Raw genomic sequence first — 19738 nt, 5'->3', positions numbered from 1 at the left:
GGGTTGTGGGTTCACTAGGGCCCCACACGTAAGTGTGCGTTGTTTAGTTTTATTTCTGCTTCTCTTTTTATTTTATTTTATTTTTTTCACATTTTAATTCATAAACACTTATTAAAATTTGTATACTTTAAAAAACATAAAAATATTTTAAAATTCTTCAAATTCGTTAATATTGATGAAATTTGTGGATATTTTTGAAGTTCACGGTCATTTAAAGTTTGTGAACATTTTTAAAAATTTTAAAACATTTTATATTGTGAACATTTTTGAAACCATGAATATATTTTAAATTCAACAATGTTTCTAAAATTCATAGCTTTTAAAAGTCATAATATTTTTAAAGTTCCTTCAAAATCATTTTGTTTAACTAACCTTCTCAAATAAAAAAATGATAGGCAATTTTTTGTGAGCTAGCAGTGGGGTGCGTGAAAAAAACTAAATGAGCGAGAGGAACAGGGAGCCAAGATGAGCGAGCAAGAGCTTCGTGTGCTGACTCATATGAGCGTCACAGTAGCAATTCCATGGATTTAGCGTGAAATATCCCAAGATGCTCAAACAATCACCACCAGACTGACACCAAGGCCAAAAATGTGCAAAGAATTCACAACCACATATCAAATAACTCATGTCTTCTCTTGAAAAAAAACGCAAACAGCAATATGAACAAAAAAACATCATTAATAAAAAACTAAAACACAAAGCCAACACATATAAAATCAAAACAAAACAACTGATCACAATAATCTATAGATATTAATTTCACGAGTGAATAACAGTGCGGCGTAGCGCGCGTTGGCCTCTAGTCATGTGTATTCCTCCTCGGCTAGCGCAACGTTGCTCTCCTTTTCCGCCAATCACTCCTGGACGGTGGCACCCCCCCCCCCCCCCTCCTCAGAGGAGACCATAAAAGTGTGAGCCAATTGTTATGGGGGGGGGGGGGGATTCCCCAATGCAGCTCGAACCAGCATCGCGGGACAGAGCGCTACGAGAGGGTGTGACGCGGTTGAGATTGGTGCAAGAGGAGGAGGCGGTGCACACATGTCGGGAAAGGGGAGGCGGGGAGGGGGGTGTCGATATATCCCATGCCTAGGTACCACCTCGTGCGGGTGCGCTCGAGCTTGGGGTGGGTGGGCCTAGGGTAGACCACCCATGTCGAGCATGAGGGTTGTCGGAGCGGGAGATGGTGGTGGCGGTTGGCTCTATTGGGTGGGTGGGGGCGGTCGCTCGTGCGTGAAGCTGTTGTTCGCTTCTGATGTGGACCATCCATTGGACACCCTCAATCTTTTATAAAAATGAAGAAGTGAGACATACAAAGAAAAAAAAGAGATTCATGGAAGAGGATAAATTGTCGTCGTTATTCATTTTGAACAGGCGAAGAAGAGAAGAGGGTGTCACCCTGTTGGCTAGGATAGGACGAAGCTATCTAGCCCACCCCGGTTTGAGTCACAGAGTGACCCGTGGTGATTAGAGTTTATTCTATAAAAATATGTTGTGACCCGTGGTGATTAGAGTTTATTCTATAAAAATATGTTTTCAAGGGCTAGTCCTGAATGGTCTCATGTTTTTTTAAACGGATGGAGAAGAAGTGGGACTCCGGATGGAGAAGTGGGACTAGGAGTGAGACATACAGGGAAAAAATTGAGCAGTCTCACTCTCGCTGGCTCGTCGGTCCCAGTTGACAGAAAACCCCACCACAACGCGGACCTGGTTGAACCCAGCAGGTGCTCCTTCCTTTCCGGCCACAACCCTCGCCTCCGCCCGCCATGCCGCCGCCGCCGGCGACGCTGCCAGACGAGCTCCTCGAGGAGATCCTCCTCCGCCTTCCGCCGGACGACCCCGGGTGCCTCTGCCGCGCCTCCTCGTCTGCAAGCCCTGGCGCAGCCGCCTCACCGGCCCTGCCTTCTCCCGCCTCTACCGCGAGTTCCACCGGGCGCCTCCCTTGCTGGGATTCTTCGAGAACGACGAGACGGTCTTCTGCTGGTTCGCTCCCTTGACCCCCACCTCCCCCTTCCTCCCGGTCCACCCCAGCCAGTCTGATCTCTTCACGCTCGACGCTCGCCATGGCCTCGTCCTCTTAACTGCTCTCGGCGCGGACGGCGAACCTCTGTGCCTCATCGTGTGGGATCCCATTTTCCATCGCCAGTGGCTATTGCCCTTGCCCGAGTTCGTGGACTATCCAACCGTCCCGGACTGCGCGGCGGCGGTGCTCTGCGCCGCCGATGGCTGCGACCACATCGACTGCCATGGCAACCCCTTCCGCGTGGTCTACGTGGGCACCGATGAAGACGGGGTCGCACAAGCTTGCGTCTACTCTTCAGAGGACCGTTCCTGGAGCCCCGTGACATCTTGCGAGCACACTGACTTGCCCCTGCTCGTCATTAGCTCTCGGCCCAATGCCCTTGTGGGAGATGCAGTCTATTTCTTGTGCCATCAGGAAACGTTCATCCTGCAGTATGACTTGTTCAACCAGGAACTATCAATGATTTACTGGCCACCCTTGCCAAAGTGTAAGTGCGGCGAATATATCGTTATGCCCACAGAGGACGGTGTGCTGGGATGTGCCACCCTGAAGGAGTCCAAGCTCGAATTATGGTCGATGGAGGCTGGCACAGACGGAGCTGTAAAATGGGCAATACGTAGAGTCGTAGAGCTTGAGAACTTGCTACCCTCTCCCCCTAGATATGCGATCAGCTGCGCCAATGGAGTTGATGTCTTTTTCGTGCGGACAGATCTTGGCACCTTCACAGTTGAGCTTAATTCAGGCCGAGTTAAGAAGGTATCCAACAGCACTAACATCATTCCCTACATGAGTTTCTACACTCCTGGTACTAGCATTGTCAAACCCGTACAAGCTTGTTTAAGTTTGCTTTCCTATGACTTGCAAATCATTTAGTAAAAAGTAATTAATATTTCTGGTATCATATATAATGTATATTTTCAGATCAAGCTGGGGGTATAAAGCCTCCATCAGCCATAGCTTCCTCCTCAGAGAGCATTGAGAAGGCCCGAGACGAGCACCATGATCTGCTGCGGCCACACTCAAGTGGGAATCTGGGCTTTGAGAAGGAGAAATGGGTAGAGAAGAGCAAGGAGGATTGTGAATGTGAGGAGGACGGATGGGAGGAGGAGGCCGAGGAAGAGGATTGGGAATGGAATGGGGATAAAGCTCAGGAGCTGTTTGACGAGGGGTCCAAGGCCATCGAGGAAGGGCAATTGGTCCATGCCGAGGACTGTTTCTACACTGCCCTTAGGAGCAGGTTAGGGTTTCTCTCCCTTCCGCATGCTGCTTTTACTCCAAAGCCTGGCTGAATTGTGCATACAGATGGATTATTGGATGCAATTTCCAAAATCCACTTATCTGAATTTATATTTTATATACGTGCTTAATTGCTTTGCACTTTGACTTACTTAGCCTTTGAGTTTGTGATGAGCTTAGTTGTGTTTAGGAGGTTCAAACTGGGTAAGCAGCAATGCCTGCGAGTCCGGACCTAACCTTCTTTTGTTATGCTGTGTGAATTCTGACGAGCACCAAATCAATGTGTATTTGCTTCAGGACTTGGTATTTACCTATTTGAGAAATTTGCGTATGAGCAATGTCACTCTTTTTTGAGAGAGAATGAGCAATGTCACTTATGCTAACTATCCTTACCGCATATGCAGTTTGCAAAAAACTCAGTGATTGGGATCAGAAATTCTTAAACTAGTAGCACTTTGGATCAACTGTGGTAAGGCTAACTGGCGGAAAGTGCAGTTATTCTAAATACTTCATCGTAGTGCAGTTTAATTATATACTACTTAAAAGTTGCACTTAAAACTATGACACTCTTGGTGTTTGTTACAAGAGAAAAGTCCACATTACAACCCTGAACTAACCACTGGGTTTAAACTTCAAGCCTCAACTTCAAAACCATTCACCCCACACCCCGAACTAACCACACGGTCTAAAAATCAACCCTCCTCATGGTTTTGACTAAGTCAGGTGGTTTTGACTGACTTGACGCTGACTGGGGCAATGCCAAGTCAGCAAAGAATGCCCACTAAGGTGATAAACAGTGGACATAGTTGGCACCTTCCTGATGAAATAATTGCGGCGGAGTTTTGATTATGATGTTGTATCTCAGATTACATTACTTTTCATGTCATTATGTTATACTCTTGACTCTTGACTCTTGACAATGATGCACCTGATAAATGTAGTAATGTACTCCTTTGTTGTCAACTAGGGTGTTATATTATGGGAGACTTTCTCCAATGTGTGTTAGCACGTATTACAAATATGGATATGTTTTGCTGTACAAAGCTCGAGCTGAGATTGCACCATATCAAGACTGGCGGAAGAGTAGAACCAGCAGAGATGATACTGGAAGCTCAAAGGCATCTGGTAGTAATGCAAGGGAAGATGATACTGAAAAAGGTATATATGCCATTGCCACTACTCCTGTACTCCATACAATCATAGACACTACAATATACTCTGTAATGTACGTAGTTGATTAAGATTATTGTGGTTACGGATTACAACCTTGTCTCTTCATCTGTTCATACATGCTGAGGAGTGTACATAATGAACTGCTACTCTGTAATGTACTGCCACTCCCTCCGTTCCAAAATACTTGTCATGGTTTTAGTTCAAATTATTTTGGAATGGAGGGAGTAGTAAATTATATGTGCATTGCATGTGAGAGCTTGGACAATCAAATTACAACCAAAAACCGGCACACTGTTACAGTATATGTAATAGGTAAATAAATTTTTTGAGGCACATGCATGAAGTATAAGATGCTAAATTCGGGTAAAATATGCCGAGGGTGTTCCTTTTCCAAGGTGTCTTTAAGCATCTCATATTGCAATTTCTAGAAAATAACAAAAAAAACTAGCATTGTGCCTACAAAAATAAATTTGATCTATGATGGTACATCTATAGCCTTGAACACAAATAAAAATACGAACTAAAAATAAATGATAGTACTGTTAGAAAAAGAAGTTGGGAGAGTCTAAGTATGGAAGAGTCTAGAACAAAGTAGAAGTGTGTTTTGAGTTTTGTGCAAAATGTCTATAGGGCTTAAGCCCAACCAGAGAATCTTCTTGATATTACACGTGGTGGAATCTGGTGTAGTAAAGAGAAGATCCAGTGGTCAGCAACGTCCAGATTGGCTACCTTTCCACTGTCGGATGAGCTTCATCCAACGGTTGATATTCAAAGTTACTATATAGTGGTATAGATTAAATAGCAAATGATTGAGGAGGAGGTGTCAACCCCTCAGTTCACCTGAGTTGGACTCCTTGGACTTGCTGGGTGCCTACTCAATAAGTGCAAGTCAGGGCCCCTGGTGGAAAAAACATACTCCCTCCATTCCAAAATATAGTGCGCCCGCGCTTCCCGAGGTCAAACTTTGACCATAAATTTAACGAACGAGACCGACTGCGGCGGGTGAAAAAATTACATAATTAAAAACTTCTTTCGAATACGAATTCACTGATATAATTTTTGCTCCCGCCGCAATCGGTCTTGATAGTTAAATTTACGGTCAAAGTTGAAGCACGGAGATAGAGGAAGCACTACATTGTGGAATGGAGGGAGTAGTAGATTATCTTGGATACAATTTTTTATCGGTCGCTCATACGTTTTTGAACGGACGGGACATTAGCATATTTTCCGTACCATATCCATTATTAGCCTTCTTTTTATTTTTTTTCCTGCCATGCTTAGTACTTGTACACTCGGAATTGCAATGCTTGATTAAATAGATATCGATCTATGAACCATGGCTTCATTCAATTCTGCAAGTGGCTATCTGTCCAATGGCCTGCAGTTACGGCACCGAAGCAGCGTCCCTGTCCAATGTATTTGAATGAACTAGCTTTGGTGCAAAGTATGTGTTACATATATCGTGCAACAATATGAATAATTGGTTGTTGATTGCATTCTAAAGAAAATAATTTAGAACTGTGGTCTAACATTTTTGTCGTAATTCTTCTAATTTGAATTTAAATGCATCAAGGTATTGATGAATGAGGAAATGTTGATGATCAGTTTATCCTGTTTTTAGTTTGATCATCTACATATTATGTGTATCTAGTTGTCTTCTCTTTATATACATAGGGGTACCCACAAATAAGGAAATAGAATTATCTAACTTGGAAGTGAAAAAGAGTCCTAATATTTGGGGGTGACCTAAAGGTGGACCTGCCTCCTGTACTGTTGCACACACATAACACCACGATAATTGATGGCCTTGTTCCATGTGCAATTATTTATGTCACAGTAAATACCAATATATATCTACTTATTAAAGAAAAACTCAGGGCAACCATGATCATAATTTTGTTCAGATTTGGATCTGGCCTGGAAAATGTTGCATATTGCGAAGGCAATACTTGAAAAGAGTCCTTGCGATCCTGTTGTGGAAGTCCTTACATATTGTTCTCTTGCTGAAGTTTCTATGGAAAGAGGTAGTTTCAGGCTTCCATTTATCTTAGTTACTCATGCATTTAATACTGAATGATCTTGGTATTCACGGCCCATACTTTAATTGCAGAAGACATACACTACTCACTCAGTGCTTGGTTCAAAGCTTTAGCCATCTTGGAGCATTTGGTTGAGCCTGACCATTGTCGGATTATCTTAATGTATCCTACTTGTGGTAATAACGGTATAAATTGTGTGCTATATAATAGTTTGAAGCATCCTATTTCCAACCCAAGTGCTAAAGTGGCTGCGCTTTGTAGGCGTGTATTCAGGTTTCAGGGGTACACTTTAGTCAGTTGCTTTCAATAAGTTTGGGATTACAGAAATCTTGCATGGGTTTCTTCATTTGCATAAATGCACACGCTAGTGTATTTGTGCGGATGAACTTTTCTCGCTGAAGAAGAATTCAGTTAGAAAATGTGGTGTATTGTAGATTTTGGTTGTTCTTTGTTAATTTCCTTAGTTTGGTCCTAGAAACTTCCACATATTTCTGGCTTTCAAGTCTGCATCCAAGATTGGAGATGCGATTCCATATGCTGCAAAGGTTATTTCATTCATCAAGTCACGTATGCAGAAGCTGAATAAGGCCTACGATGCTTTCTTGGCTGTTGAAGGTGATAATATACCTGGTGCTGAAGTTAGCTCAGAAAAATCCTCGCTGGACAATGACAAAGAATTCCTTGCTACCTTACTCAATGAAGTAGAGGAGCAAGTAAATAAGTCAGTTCCTTAATGTAACCTTGATGGTCTACCTCATGAACCTAATAATGCAGTAGTACTGTATGAAGAATTAAAACATGTTTGAATTTCTTGGATTCAGTTTGAAGACCTAGCACAAGCATTAACCCCAATCTCGAAGGCAAGTGGTGCGCGTAAAGTTGTCTATGCTACACCAAGAGCTGGAGCAAGTAATTCTATGTCTACAACAGAAACAATCGAGACTTCGAGTAGTACTGGAATCGACCTTGAGACTGCAGGCCAAGTCATCAAACAAGCTAATGCCAGCTGATCTTTGCTGTACCTTGTCCCATGAAACTTGCAGAGGATTCTTCACCTGTAAAAGGTGATAGCAGCAACAAATCAGATGTTCATCCTGCAGCACTGGAGGACGATACCTCTATCAGAGTAGATACATCTTCGTTAGCTTTACTACTTGTTAGTAACTTGTGCCTGTAAACTTTTAGCTTATTATATGGTCCCATTTTTTTCAGGGTCTATATGGTCCCATTTAGTTGATCTATACTGCCATGTGACCTTTTTGTCGGAGCTGTTCTGCCTAATGCAGAAGAATCTCTTCATTATGAACTGGTTTTGGCTCTTGTTTAACCAAGTCAAATGCAATTTAAGTGTGCAGATGCATTGAATCCAAGTGAACTGTGCTTGGTTCCAGTTTGGCGTAATCCTCTGCATTATGCGTCGTGCATGATATGATTGGAGGTCCATTGCGAATTTGATTGGAATTTCATCATTCTGTAGTTAAACTGGCCGAAGGCAATGGAATTGGCATTCTCCTGCTCTTGTAGCATCTTTCATTTATACTGCTGTGCATCTGTTCTCTTACTATGATACCTTTTTACCTCTGTTGAAAAATTGAAGTTCAAGCTTGTTTGGAAAATTGAAGTCCTTTCTGTTGGTGACAAAAGGCTTTTGTATATATTGGCAGGAAGTTTGTGATAAGTACATAAGGTGCTGGAATAGTAGGTAATAGGAGAACCATGTACACAGTTTATCAGTTAAACATAAGAACCATACAGTACCAGCTAATGCTGGTTTCATAAGCAGCATAATTTGTTCTCTACTTTTGGTACGTTTTTTCTTCTGCTATAAATGACCAAACTTGTGAGCTCTAATCTTTAGTCAGGTACTTTGGGCAGGGGAGTGCTCTCCCTTCTAGATGAAGTCTGGAGCATTAGGAAGAAGAACAATTTCGTCTTGAAATATAACACTGTGATTTCTGACATGGAAAATGTCTAATAGATGGCACTCTTAGCAGTAACTGTTTCCTCTTGAAAATTTGAGTTCCTAATGTCTGGTACATCCTAATGTCAATGGGATTTGAGTTCTTGTTTTTCTACACTGCAAGGTACTTGCTACATTTCTGACTTTATTCTACACTATCTACTGCACTTCTGTTGCATTTGAATTCACACTGCCTTGCTAGCTATCATTTCTGTTTTATTGCAAGAACTGGACAAGTAATAATGCGTTTGCTAACATTCGGTGCTAGGTCTGGTGATTATCATACTTATTACAGGGTATGCTTAATACAGGGCCTGATAGTTGTACGTACGTTGCACACCCTCACTCTAATCAACCTTGCCTCTGATGACTTGGATTGGTGACCCCAAACTGTACTCTAAGCCTTTAGCAAAATAGTCAAGAGATCTTGGATTTTGATCAGCTTTTGTCTGTAGGGTTTGGTAAAGCAATAAATTATGAAGCTTACCTTTCGCCTGTGGGACCATACGATGGTAGGCTGCAGTGGTTTGGGGGATTTTTGCTAGCGCTTTTTTGTCTCAATATGGGTGATGATTTAGCAAATATGCTACGATCCAAATTAATTGTCAGTACGTTGTACTAAAGCTGCGTCAATTAATTTGGATCGAAGGGAGTATGTTATATACCTGTGTTGTCAGTATTGCTTTTGTTTTGCTTTAAACTTCCATGATGTCGTAACAATTAGACTGTGAATCTCCTTGATCATGGAAGTTCCATTACTGTGTATCATGAACAGAATAGCGGATATAGAGGCCAGGGGAGATTTTCTCTGTTCCGTTGTCAGAGCATCTCTAGCCGTTGGCCCCCCAGGCGGCTCGAAAAATCGCCGCCTGGGGGCGAACCGACGCTAAAATCGGCCTGGGGGCGATCGGGTTCCCAGCCGACGCCCCCAGGGTCGGCCCCAGGCCTGTTTTAAACTTTTTTGAACACTTATTTGACTAAAATTGGGCGAATATGACAAATATTCGGCGAAACAGTACATTACTTCGGCGAACTGAAATAGTATTTATATAGATAAAATACTTAGAAAAAACAAAGAGGCTGTGACCACATGCCGAATAACACGCTGAGAGAGGCAAAGTCGCTGCCATCGCCGTCGTTGTCCTCGTCGTCCTTCTCCTCCTTCACGCGGCCGCCCCTGCTGGACCCCTGCTCGGGGTCGCCCTGGCGGACCGGTGGCGGCGCGTCGTCGTCGAGGACGACGACGCCTCCCTCGTTGCGGCCACGACGCCAAGCGGTGAACTACCCAAAGGCGCGGCGCTGGCGCTCCAGCTCCGTCCGCGCCCAGTCTTCGCGCGCCCACTTTAAGGCCGCCGCGTCGCCGAGCCCTGGCTCCGTCTTCACAGCGGCGAGCCCTGGCTGTGTCTTCGGCCTGACGAAGCGGGGAGGAGCCGAGGAGGAGGCGCGCCCGCCCTCGTTGATGACGATGCCGGCGTTGCGGGTGCGCCGGCCGAGCGGCGCCTTCGTGGGCTCGGCCTAGACGCCGAACAACGCCGACGACCCGAAGGGGGACCGGGGCAGTAGGGTATGTCAACGGCGGGTCGTTGCCGCCCTCGAGGTGCTGGAGGACGGCGTGGAGAGTGCGGCCGGGGGCGCCCACCACAGGCGGCGCCCCTCGCTGTTCTTGGTCCCCCGCACCACCGGTGCCCCGTTGGTGGTGTTGGGGAACGTAGTAATTTAAAAAAAATTCCTACGCACACGCAAGATCATGGTGATGCATAGCAACGAGAGGGGAGAGTGTTGTCCACGTACCCTCGTAGACCAAAAGCGGAAGCGTTATGACAACGCGGTTGATGTAGTCGTACGTCTTCACGGTCGATCGATCCTAGTACCGAACGTTCAGCTCGGTGACGTCCCACGAACTCACGATCCAGTAGGGCTTCGAGGGAGAGATTCGTCAGCACGACGGCATGATGACGGTGATGATGAAGCTACCGGCGCAGGGCTTCGCCTAAGCACTACGACAATATGACCGAGGTGGATTAAGGTGGAGGGGGGCACCGCACATGGCTAAGAGATCAATGATCAACTTGTGTGTTTATGGGGTGCCCCCCTCCCCCGTATATAAAGGAGTGGAGGAAGGGGGAGGGTCGGCCTCTCTATGGCGCGCCCTGGAGGAGTCCTACTCCCAGTGGGAGTAGAATCCCCCCTTCCCTAGTTGGACTAGGAGAGAAGGAAGGGGGAGAGAGGGAGGAAGGAAAGGGGGGCGCCGCCCCCCCTCCTAGTCCAATTCGGACCAGAGGGGGAGGGGGCGCGCGGCCTGCCCTGGCCTCCTCTCTCTCTCTCCACTATGGCCCAATAAGGCCCATATACTTACCTGGGGGTTCCGGTAACCTCCCGGTACTCCGGTAAATTCCCGAATTCAGCCGGAACTATTCCGATGTCCAAATATAGGCTTCCAATATATCGATCTTTATGTCTCGACCATTTCGAGACTCCTCGTCATGTCCGTGATCATATCCAGGACTCCGAACTACCTTTGGTACATCAAAACACATAAACTCATAATACCGACCGTCACCGAACGTTAAGCGTGCGGACCCTACGGGTTCGAGAACTATGTAGACATGACCGAGACTCATCTTCGGTCAATAACCAATAGCGGAACCTGGATGCTCATATTGGTTCCTACATATTCTACGAAGATCTTTATCAGTCAAACCGCATAACAACATACGTTGTTCCCTTTGTCATCGGTATGTTACTTGCCCGAGATTCGATCGTCGGTATCTCAATAACTAGTTCAATCTCGTTACCGGCAAGTCTCTTTACTCGTTCCGTAATACATCATCCCACAACTAACTCATTAGTTGCATTGCTTGCAAGGCTTATAGTGATGTGCATTACCGAGAGGGCCCAGAGATACCTCTCCGACAATCGGAGTGACAAATCCTAATGTCAATCTATGCCAACTCAACAAGTACCATCGGAGACACCTGTAGAGCACCTTTATAATCACCCAGTTACGTTGTGACGTTTGGTAGCACACAAAGTGTTTCTCCGGTATTCGGGAGTTGCATAATCTCATAGTCATAGGAACATGTATAAGTCATGAAGAAAGCAATAGCAATATACTAAACGATCAAATGCTAAGCTAACGGAATGGGTCAAGTCAATCACATCATTCTCTAATGATGTGATCTCGTTAATCAAATGACAACTCATGTCTATGGCTAGGAAACTTAACCATCTTTGATTCAACGAGCTAGTCAAGTAGAGGCATACTAGTGACACTCTATTTGTCTATCTATTCACACATGTACTAAGGTTTCGGTTAATTCAATTCTAGCATGAATAATAAACATTTATCGTGATATAAGGAAATATAAATAACAACTTTATTATTGCCTCTAGGGCGTATTTCCTTCAGTCTCCCACTTACACTAGAGTCAATAATCTAGATTACACAGTAATGATTCTAACACCCATGGAGTCTTGGTGCTGATCATGTTTTGCTCGTGAGAGAGGCTTAGTCAACGGGTCTGCAACATTCAAATCCGTATGTATCTTGCAAATCTCTATGTCTCCCTTCTTGACTTGATCGCGGATGGAATTGAAGCGTCTCTTGATCTGCTTGGTTCTCTTGTGAAATCTGGATTCCTTTGCCAAGGCAATTGCACCAGTATTGTCACAAAAGATTTTCATTGGACCCGATGCACTAGGTATGACACCTAGATCAGATATGAACTCCTTCATCCAGACACCTCATTTGCTGCTTCCGAAGCAGCTATGTACTCCGCTTCACACGTAGATCCTGCCACGACGCTTTGTTTAGAACTGCACCAACTGACAGCTCCACCGTTCAATATAAATACATATCCGGTTTGTGACTTAGAGTCATCTGGATCAGTGTCAAAACTTGCATCGACGTAACCATTTACGACGAGCTCTTTGTCACCTCCATAAACGAGAAACATATCCTTAGTCCTTTTCAGGTATTTCAGGATGTTTTTGACCGCTGTCCAGTGATCCACTCCTAGATTACTTTGGTACCTCCCTGCTAAACTAATAGCAAGGCACACATCAGGTCTGGTACACAGCATTGCATATATGATAGAGCCTATGGCTGAAGCATAGGGAACACCTTTCATTTTCTCTCTATCTTCTGCAGTGGTCGGGCATTGAGTCTGACTCAACTTCGCACCTTGTAACACAGGCAAGAACCCTTTCTTTGCTTGGTCCATTTTGAACTTCTTCAAAACTTTATCAAGGTATGTGCTTTGTGAAAGTCCAATTGAGCGTCTTGATCTATCTCTATAGATCTTCATGCCCAATATATAAGCAGCTTCACCGAGGTCTTTCATTGAAAAACTCTTATTCAAGTATCCTTTTATGCTATCCAGAAATTCTATATCATTTCTAATTAACAATATGTCATCCACATATAATATTAGAAATGCTACTGAGCTCCCACTCACTTTCTTGTAAATACAGGCTTCTCCAAAAGTCTGTATAAAACCATATGCTTTGATCACACTATCAAAACGTTTATTCCAACTCCGAGATGCCTGCACCAGTCCATAGATGGATCGCTGGAGTTTGCACACTTTGTTAGCATCCTTTGGATCGATAAAACCTTCAGGTTGCATCATATACAACTCTTCTTCCAGAAATCCATTCAGGAATGCAGTCTTTACATCCATTTGCCAAATTTCATAATCATAAAATGCGGCAATTGCTAACATGATTCGGACGGACTTAAGCATCGCTACGGGTGAGAAAGTCTCATCGTAGTCAACTCCTTGAACTTGTCAAAAACCTTTCGCAACAAGTCGAGCTTTGTAGACAGTAACATTACCGTCAGCGTCAGTCTTCTTCTTGAAGATCCATTTATTCTCGATGGCTTGCCAATCATCGGGCAAGTCAACCAAAGTCCACACTTTGTTCTCATACATGGATCCCATCTCAGATTTCATGGCCTCAAGCCATTTTGCGGAATCTGGGCTCATCATCGCTTCCTCATAGTTCGTAGGTTCGTCATGGTCAAGTAACATGACCTCCGGAACAGGATTACCGTATCACTCTGATGCGGATCTTACTCTGGTTGACCTATGAGGTTCGGTAGTAACTTGATTTGAAGTTACATGATCATCATCATTAGCTTCCTCACTAATTGGTGTAGGAGTCACAGGAACAGATTTCTGTGATGAACTACTTTACAATAATGGAGTAGGTACAGTTACCTCATTAAGTTCTACTTTCCTCCCACTCACTTCTTTCGAGAGAAACTCCTTCTCTAGAAAGGATCCATTCTTAGCAACGAATATCTTGCCTTTGGATCTGTGATAGAAGGTGTACCCAACAGTCTCCTTTGGGTATCCTATGAAGACACATTTCTCCAATTTGGGTTCGAGCTTATCAGGTTGAAGCTTTTTCACATAAGCATCGCAGCCCCAAACTTTAAGAAACGACAACTTTGGTTTCTTGCCAAACCACAGTTCATAAGGTGTCGTCTCAACGGATTTAGATGGTGCCCTATTTAACGTGAATGCAGTCGTCTCTAAAGCATAACCCCAAAACGACAGCGGTAAATCAGTAAGAGACATCATAGATCGCACCATATCAAGTAAAGTACGATTATGACGTTCGGACACACCATTACGCTGTGGTGTTCCGGGTGGCGTGAGTTGCGAAACTATTCCGCATTGTTTCAAATGAAGACCAAACTCGTAACTCGAATATTCTCCTCCACGATCAGATCGTAGAAACTTTATTTTCTTGTTACGATAATTTTCCACTTCACTCTGAAATTCTTTGAACTTTTCAAATGTTTCAGACTTATGTTTCATCAAGTAGATATACCCATATCTGCTCAAATCATCTGTGAAGGTGAGAAAATAACGATACCCGCCGCGAGCCTCAACATTCATTGGACCACATACATCAGTATGTATGATTTCTAACAAATCTGTTGCTCGCTCCATTGTTCCAGAGAACAGAGTTTTAGTCATCTTGCCCATGAGGCATGCTTCGCAAGTACCAAGTGATTCATAATCAAGTGATTCCAAAAGTCCATCAGAATGGAGTTTCTTCATGCGCTTTACACCAATATGACCTAAACGGCAGTGCCACAAATAAGTTGCACTATCATTATCAACTCTGCATCTTTTGGCTTCAATATTATGAATATGTGTATCACTACTATCGAGATTCAACATAAATAGACCACTCTTCAAGGGTGCATGACCATAAAAGATATTAGTCATATAAATAGAACAACCATTATTCTCTGATTTAAATGAATAACCGTCTCGCATCAAACAAGATCCAGATATAATGTTCATGCTTAACGCTGACACCAAATAACAATTATCCAGGTCTAAAACTAACCCCGAAGGTAGATGTAGAGGTAGCGTGCTGACCGCGATCACGTCGACTTTGGAACCATTTCCCACGCGCATCGTCACCTCGTCCTTAGCTAATCTTCGCTTAATCCGTACTCCCTGTTTTGAGTTGCAAATATTAGCAACAGAACTAGTATCAAATACCCAGGCACTACTGCGAACATTAGTAAGGTACACATCAATAACATGTATATCACATATACCTTTGTTCGCCTTGCCATCCTTCTTATCCGCTAAATACTTGGGGCAGTTCCGCTTCTAGTGACTAGTCCCTTTGCAGTAGAAGCACTCAGTCTCAGGCTTAGGTCCAGACTTGGGCTTCTTCACTTGAGCAGCAACTTGTTTGCCGTTCTTCTTGAAGTTCCCCTTCTTCCCTTTACCCTTTTTCTTGAAACTAGTGGTCTTGTTAACCATCAACACTTGATGCTCCTTCTTGATTTCTACCTCCGCAGCCTTTAGCATTGCGAAGAGCTCGGGAATTGTCTTATCCATCCCTTGCATGTCATAGTTCATCACGAAGCTCTTGTAGCTTGGTGGCAGTGATTGAAGAATTCTGTTAATGACACTATCATCCGGAAGATTAACTCCCAGTTGAATCAAGTGATTGTTATACCCAGACATTTTGAGTATATGCTCACTGACAGAACTATTCTCCTCCATTTTGCAGCTGTAGAACTTATTGGAGACTTCATATCTCTCAATCCATGCATTTGCTTGAAATATTAACTTCAACTCCTGGAACATCTCATATGCTCCATGACGTTCAAAGCGTCGTTGAAGTCCCGGTTCTAAGCCGTAAAGCATGGCACACTGAACTATCGAGTAGTCATCAGCTTTGCTCTGCCAGACGTTCATAACATCTGGTGTTGCTCCTGCAGCGGGTTTGGCATCTAGCGGTGCTTCCAGGACGTAATTCTTCTGTGCAGCAATGAGGATAATCCTCAAGTTACGGACCCAGTCCGTGTAGTTGCTACCATCATCTTTCAACTTAGCTTCCTCTAGGAACGCATTAAAATTCAACGGAACAACAGCACGGGCCATCTATCTACAACAACATAGACATGCAAAATACTATTAGGTACTAAGTTCATGATAAATTAAAGTTCAATTAATCAAATTACTTACAAACTCCCACTTAGATAGACATCCCTCTAATCATCTAAGTGATCACGTGATCCATATCAACTAAACCATGTCCGATCATCACGTGAGATGGAGTAGTTTTTGATGGTGAACATCACTATGTTGATCATATCTACTATATGATTCACGCTCGACCTTTCAGTCTCAGTGTCCCGAGGCCATATCTGCATATGCTAGGCTCGTCAAGTTTAACCTGAGTATTCTGCATGTGCAAAACTGGCTTGCACCCATTGTATGTGAACGTAGAGCTTATCACACCCGATCATCACGTGGTGTCTCGGCACGACAAACTTTCGCAACGGTGCATACTCAGGGAGGACACTTGTACCTTGAAATTTAGTGAGAGATCATCTTATAATGCTACCGTCGATCTAAGCAAAATAAGATGCATAAAGGATAAACATCACATGCAATTAGTATAAGTGATATGATATGGCCATCATCATCTTGTGCCTTTGATCTCCATCTCCAAAGCACCGTCATGATCACCATCGTCACCGACGCGACACCTTGATCACCATCGTAGCATCGTTGTCATCTCGCCAACTATTGCTTCTACGACTATCGCTACCGCTTAGTGATAAAGTAAAGCAATTACATGGCGATTGCATTTCATACAATAAAGCGACAACCATATGGCTCCTGCCAGTTGCTGATAACTCTGTTACAAAACAGGATGATCTCATACAATAAAATTTAGCATCATGTCTTGACCATATCACATCACAACATGCCCTGCAAAAACAAGTTAGACGTCCTCTACTTTGTTGTTGCAAGTTTTACATGGCTGCTACGGGCTGAGCAAGAACCGTTCTTACCTACGCATCAAAACCACAACGATATTTCGTCAAGTATGTGCTGTTTTAACCTTCACAAGGACCGGGCATAGCCACACTCGATTCAACTAAAGTTGGAGAAACTGACACCCGCCAGCCACCTGTGTGCGAAGCACGTCGGTAGAACCAGTCTCGCGTAAGCGTACGCGTAATGTTGGTCCGGGCCGCTTCATCCAACAATACCGCCGAATCAAAGTATGACATGCTGGTAAGCAGTATGACTAGTATCGCCCACAACTCACTTGTGTTCTACTCGTGCATATAACATCTACGCATAAACCTGGCTCGGATGCCACTGTTGGGGAACATAGTAATTTCAAAAAAATTTCCTACGCACATGCAAGATCATGGTGATGCATAGCAACGAGAGGGGAGAGTGTTGTCCATGTACCCTCGTAGACCGAAAGCGGAAGCGTTATGACAACGCGGTTGATGTAGTCGTACGTCTTCACGGTCGACCGATCCTAGTACCGAACGTACGGCACCTCCGCGATCTGCACACGTTCAGCTTGGTGACGTCCCACGAACTCACGATCCAGTAGAGCTTCGAGGGAGAGCTTCGTCAGCATGACGGCGTGATGACGATGAGGATGAAGCTACCGGTGCAGGGCTTCGCCTAAGCACTACGATGATATGACCGAGGTGGATTATGGTGGAGGGGGGCACCGCACACGGTTAAGAGATCAATGATCAACTTGTGTGTTTATGGGGTGCCCCCTCCCACGTATATAAAGGAGCGGATGAGGGGGGAGGGCCGACCTCTCTATGGCGCACCCTGGAGGAGTCCTACTCCCACTGGGAGTAGGATTCCCCCCTTCCGTAGTTGGACTAGGAGAGAAGGAAGGGGGAGAGAGGGAGGAAGGGAAGGGGGGCGCCGCCCCCTCCTAGTCCAACTCGGACCAGAGGGGGAGGGAGCGCGCGGCATGGCCTGGCCTCCTCTCTCTCTCCACTATGGCCCAATAAGGCCCATATACTTACCGGGGGTTCCGGTAACCTCCCGGTACTCCGGTAAATTCCCGAATTCACCCGGAACTATTCCGATGTCCAAATATAGGCTTCCAATATATCGATCTTTATGTCTCGACCATTTTGAGACTCCTCGTCATGTCCGTGATCATATCCGGGACTTCGAACTACCTTCGGTACATCAAAACACATAAACTCATAATACCGATCGTCACCGAACGTTAAGCGTGCGGACCCTACGGGTTCGAGAACTACGTAGACATGACCGAGACTCATCTCCGGTCAATAACCAATAGCGGAACCTGGATGCTCATATTGGTTCCTACATATTCTACGAAGATCTTTATCGGTCAAACCACATAACAACATACGTTGTTCCCTTTGTCATTGGTATGTTACTTGCCCGAGATTCGATCGTCGGTATCTCAATACCTAGTTCAATCTTGTTACCGGCAAGTCTCTTTACTCATTCCGTAATACATCATCCCGCAACCAACTCATTAGTTGCATTGCTTGCAAGGCTTATAGTGATGTGCATTAGCGAGAGGGCCCAAAGATACCTCTCCGACAATCGGAGTGACAAATCCTAATCTCGATCTATGCCAACTCAACAAGTACCATCGGAGACACCTGTAGAGCACCTTTATAATCACCCAGTTACATTGTGACGTTTGGTAGCACACAAAGTGTTCCTCCGGTATTCGGGAGTTGCATAATCTCATAGTCATAGGAACATGTATAAGTCATGAAGAAAGTAATAGCAATATACTAAACGATCAAATGCTAAGCTATCAGAATGGGTCAAGTCAATCACATCATTCTCTAATGATGTGATCTCGTTAATCAAATGACAACTCATGTCTATGGCTAGGAAACTTAACAATCTTTGATTCAACGAGCTAGTCAAGTAGAGGCATACTAGTGACACTCTATTTGTTTATGTATTCACACATGTACTAAGTTTCCGGTTAATACAATTCTAGCATGAATAATAAACATTTTTCATGATATAAGGAAATATAAATAACAACTTTATTATTGCCTCTAGGGCATATTTCCTTCAGGTGGAGGCCAGCCGCTCCGCCTGCCGGCGCTGGAAGTACGCCGCCCATGCTTCCTAGTTGCCGGCGGCGTACTGCGAGAAGGCACGCGGTCGACCTCGTCGGCGAAGTATTCTGCGCGCGCGGTGACGTCGGACAACGGGGGAATGGGGACGCCACCGGTGCTGAGCTTCCACCGCCCCGGCGCGCGCTTGTCGGGAGGCGCCGGGACGTTGGCCTCGAACAGCAGGTAGGCTTCCCACTCGTGCAACGAGCGGCGGCCGAAGCCATTGGCCGCAGCCCCATCGCCGGGGAACCTCTCGCCCATTGTCGCGGCTGGGCACGGGGAGAGAGGGGAGGAACGTCGTCGGCGGCGGCGCACGAGGGGAAAGAGAGAGCTCGGCGGCTGTGGGCGGGGTGTGGCCACAGGCGAGGGAAGGCGATGCTTATATAGCGGGGGGGGGGGGGGGTGGGCGCCGTGTGTACGCGTGGCGGGAGGTGGTGCGTCGCCGCGCCGCGCCGCCCGTGAGGAATCAACGGAAGGCTGACCGGCGGCAGCCTTGGCATTGATTCCCCGCGGGAAACCGAGGCGACGAGGACGACGAGGCGCGGGGGTCGCCGACTCAGCGGGTCCGCCTTTCTTTCGCGCCAAAAATGATTGCCTTGGCGCCCCGGGCGCCCCCCAGCGCGACGGGTTCGGGCTGGGTCCGCCGGTGCCAGTTTCGGCCCAAATCGGCGAAAAATTAATAGGCTCCCGGGGGCGCGACTGGGCCGATTTTTGGGCGTCAGCGCAAAAAATCGCCGGGGGGGGGGGGGGGGCTGTTGGAGGTGCGGCTGGAGATGCTCTTAGTTTTGTTGACTCACGTTTGAGTGCATCTTCTTGCCGAGGGAAATATTTGGTTAGGCTCATGCATGGGTACCCTTTAGGGCTTGTTCGGTTAA

At 45.3% G+C, this 19738-nt stretch overlaps 1 protein-coding gene across 1 annotated transcript; it reads left to right on the top strand.

Moving 5' to 3' along the window:
- Nucleotides 1–1180: 1180 nt before the first annotated feature.
- LOC109782080 (uncharacterized) lies at nucleotides 1181–7855 on the top strand. The gene is made up of 8 exons (XM_040400475.2): nucleotides 1181–1226; nucleotides 1644–2825; nucleotides 2942–3257; nucleotides 4224–4414; nucleotides 6334–6453; nucleotides 6540–6630; nucleotides 6944–7189; nucleotides 7290–7855. The coding sequence occupies exons 1-8, from the start codon at nucleotides 1181–1183 to the stop codon at nucleotides 7300–7302; spliced, it is 2205 nt and encodes a 734-aa protein (XP_040256409.1). The 3' UTR covers nucleotides 7303–7855.
- Nucleotides 7856–19738: the final 11883 nt, after the last annotated feature.

Source organism: Aegilops tauschii, chromosome 2 (genome assembly GCF_002575655.3).
Source record: "Aegilops tauschii subsp. strangulata cultivar AL8/78 chromosome 2, Aet v6.0, whole genome shotgun sequence".
In the NCBI taxonomy this organism is placed as follows: Eukaryota; Viridiplantae; Streptophyta; class Magnoliopsida; order Poales; family Poaceae; genus Aegilops; species Aegilops tauschii.
Note: the sequence above shows the minus strand (reverse complement) of the source record. Positions and strands in the feature narration are given on the sequence as shown.

Bases quoted from the DNA above. Each gene is read 5' to 3' on its own strand.
- LOC109782080 (XM_040400475.2), top strand. From the start codon at position 1,181: ATGGTGGTGGCGGTTGGCTCTATTGGGTGGGTGGGGGCGGTCGCTC. The intron at 4,415-6,333 runs GTATATATGCCA...AATTTTGTTCAG, and splicing joins GGAAGATGATACTGAAAAAG to ATTTGGATCTGGCCTGGAAA. The intron at 6,454-6,539 runs GTAGTTTCAGGC...CTTTAATTGCAG, and splicing joins TGAAGTTTCTATGGAAAGAG to AAGACATACACTACTCACTC.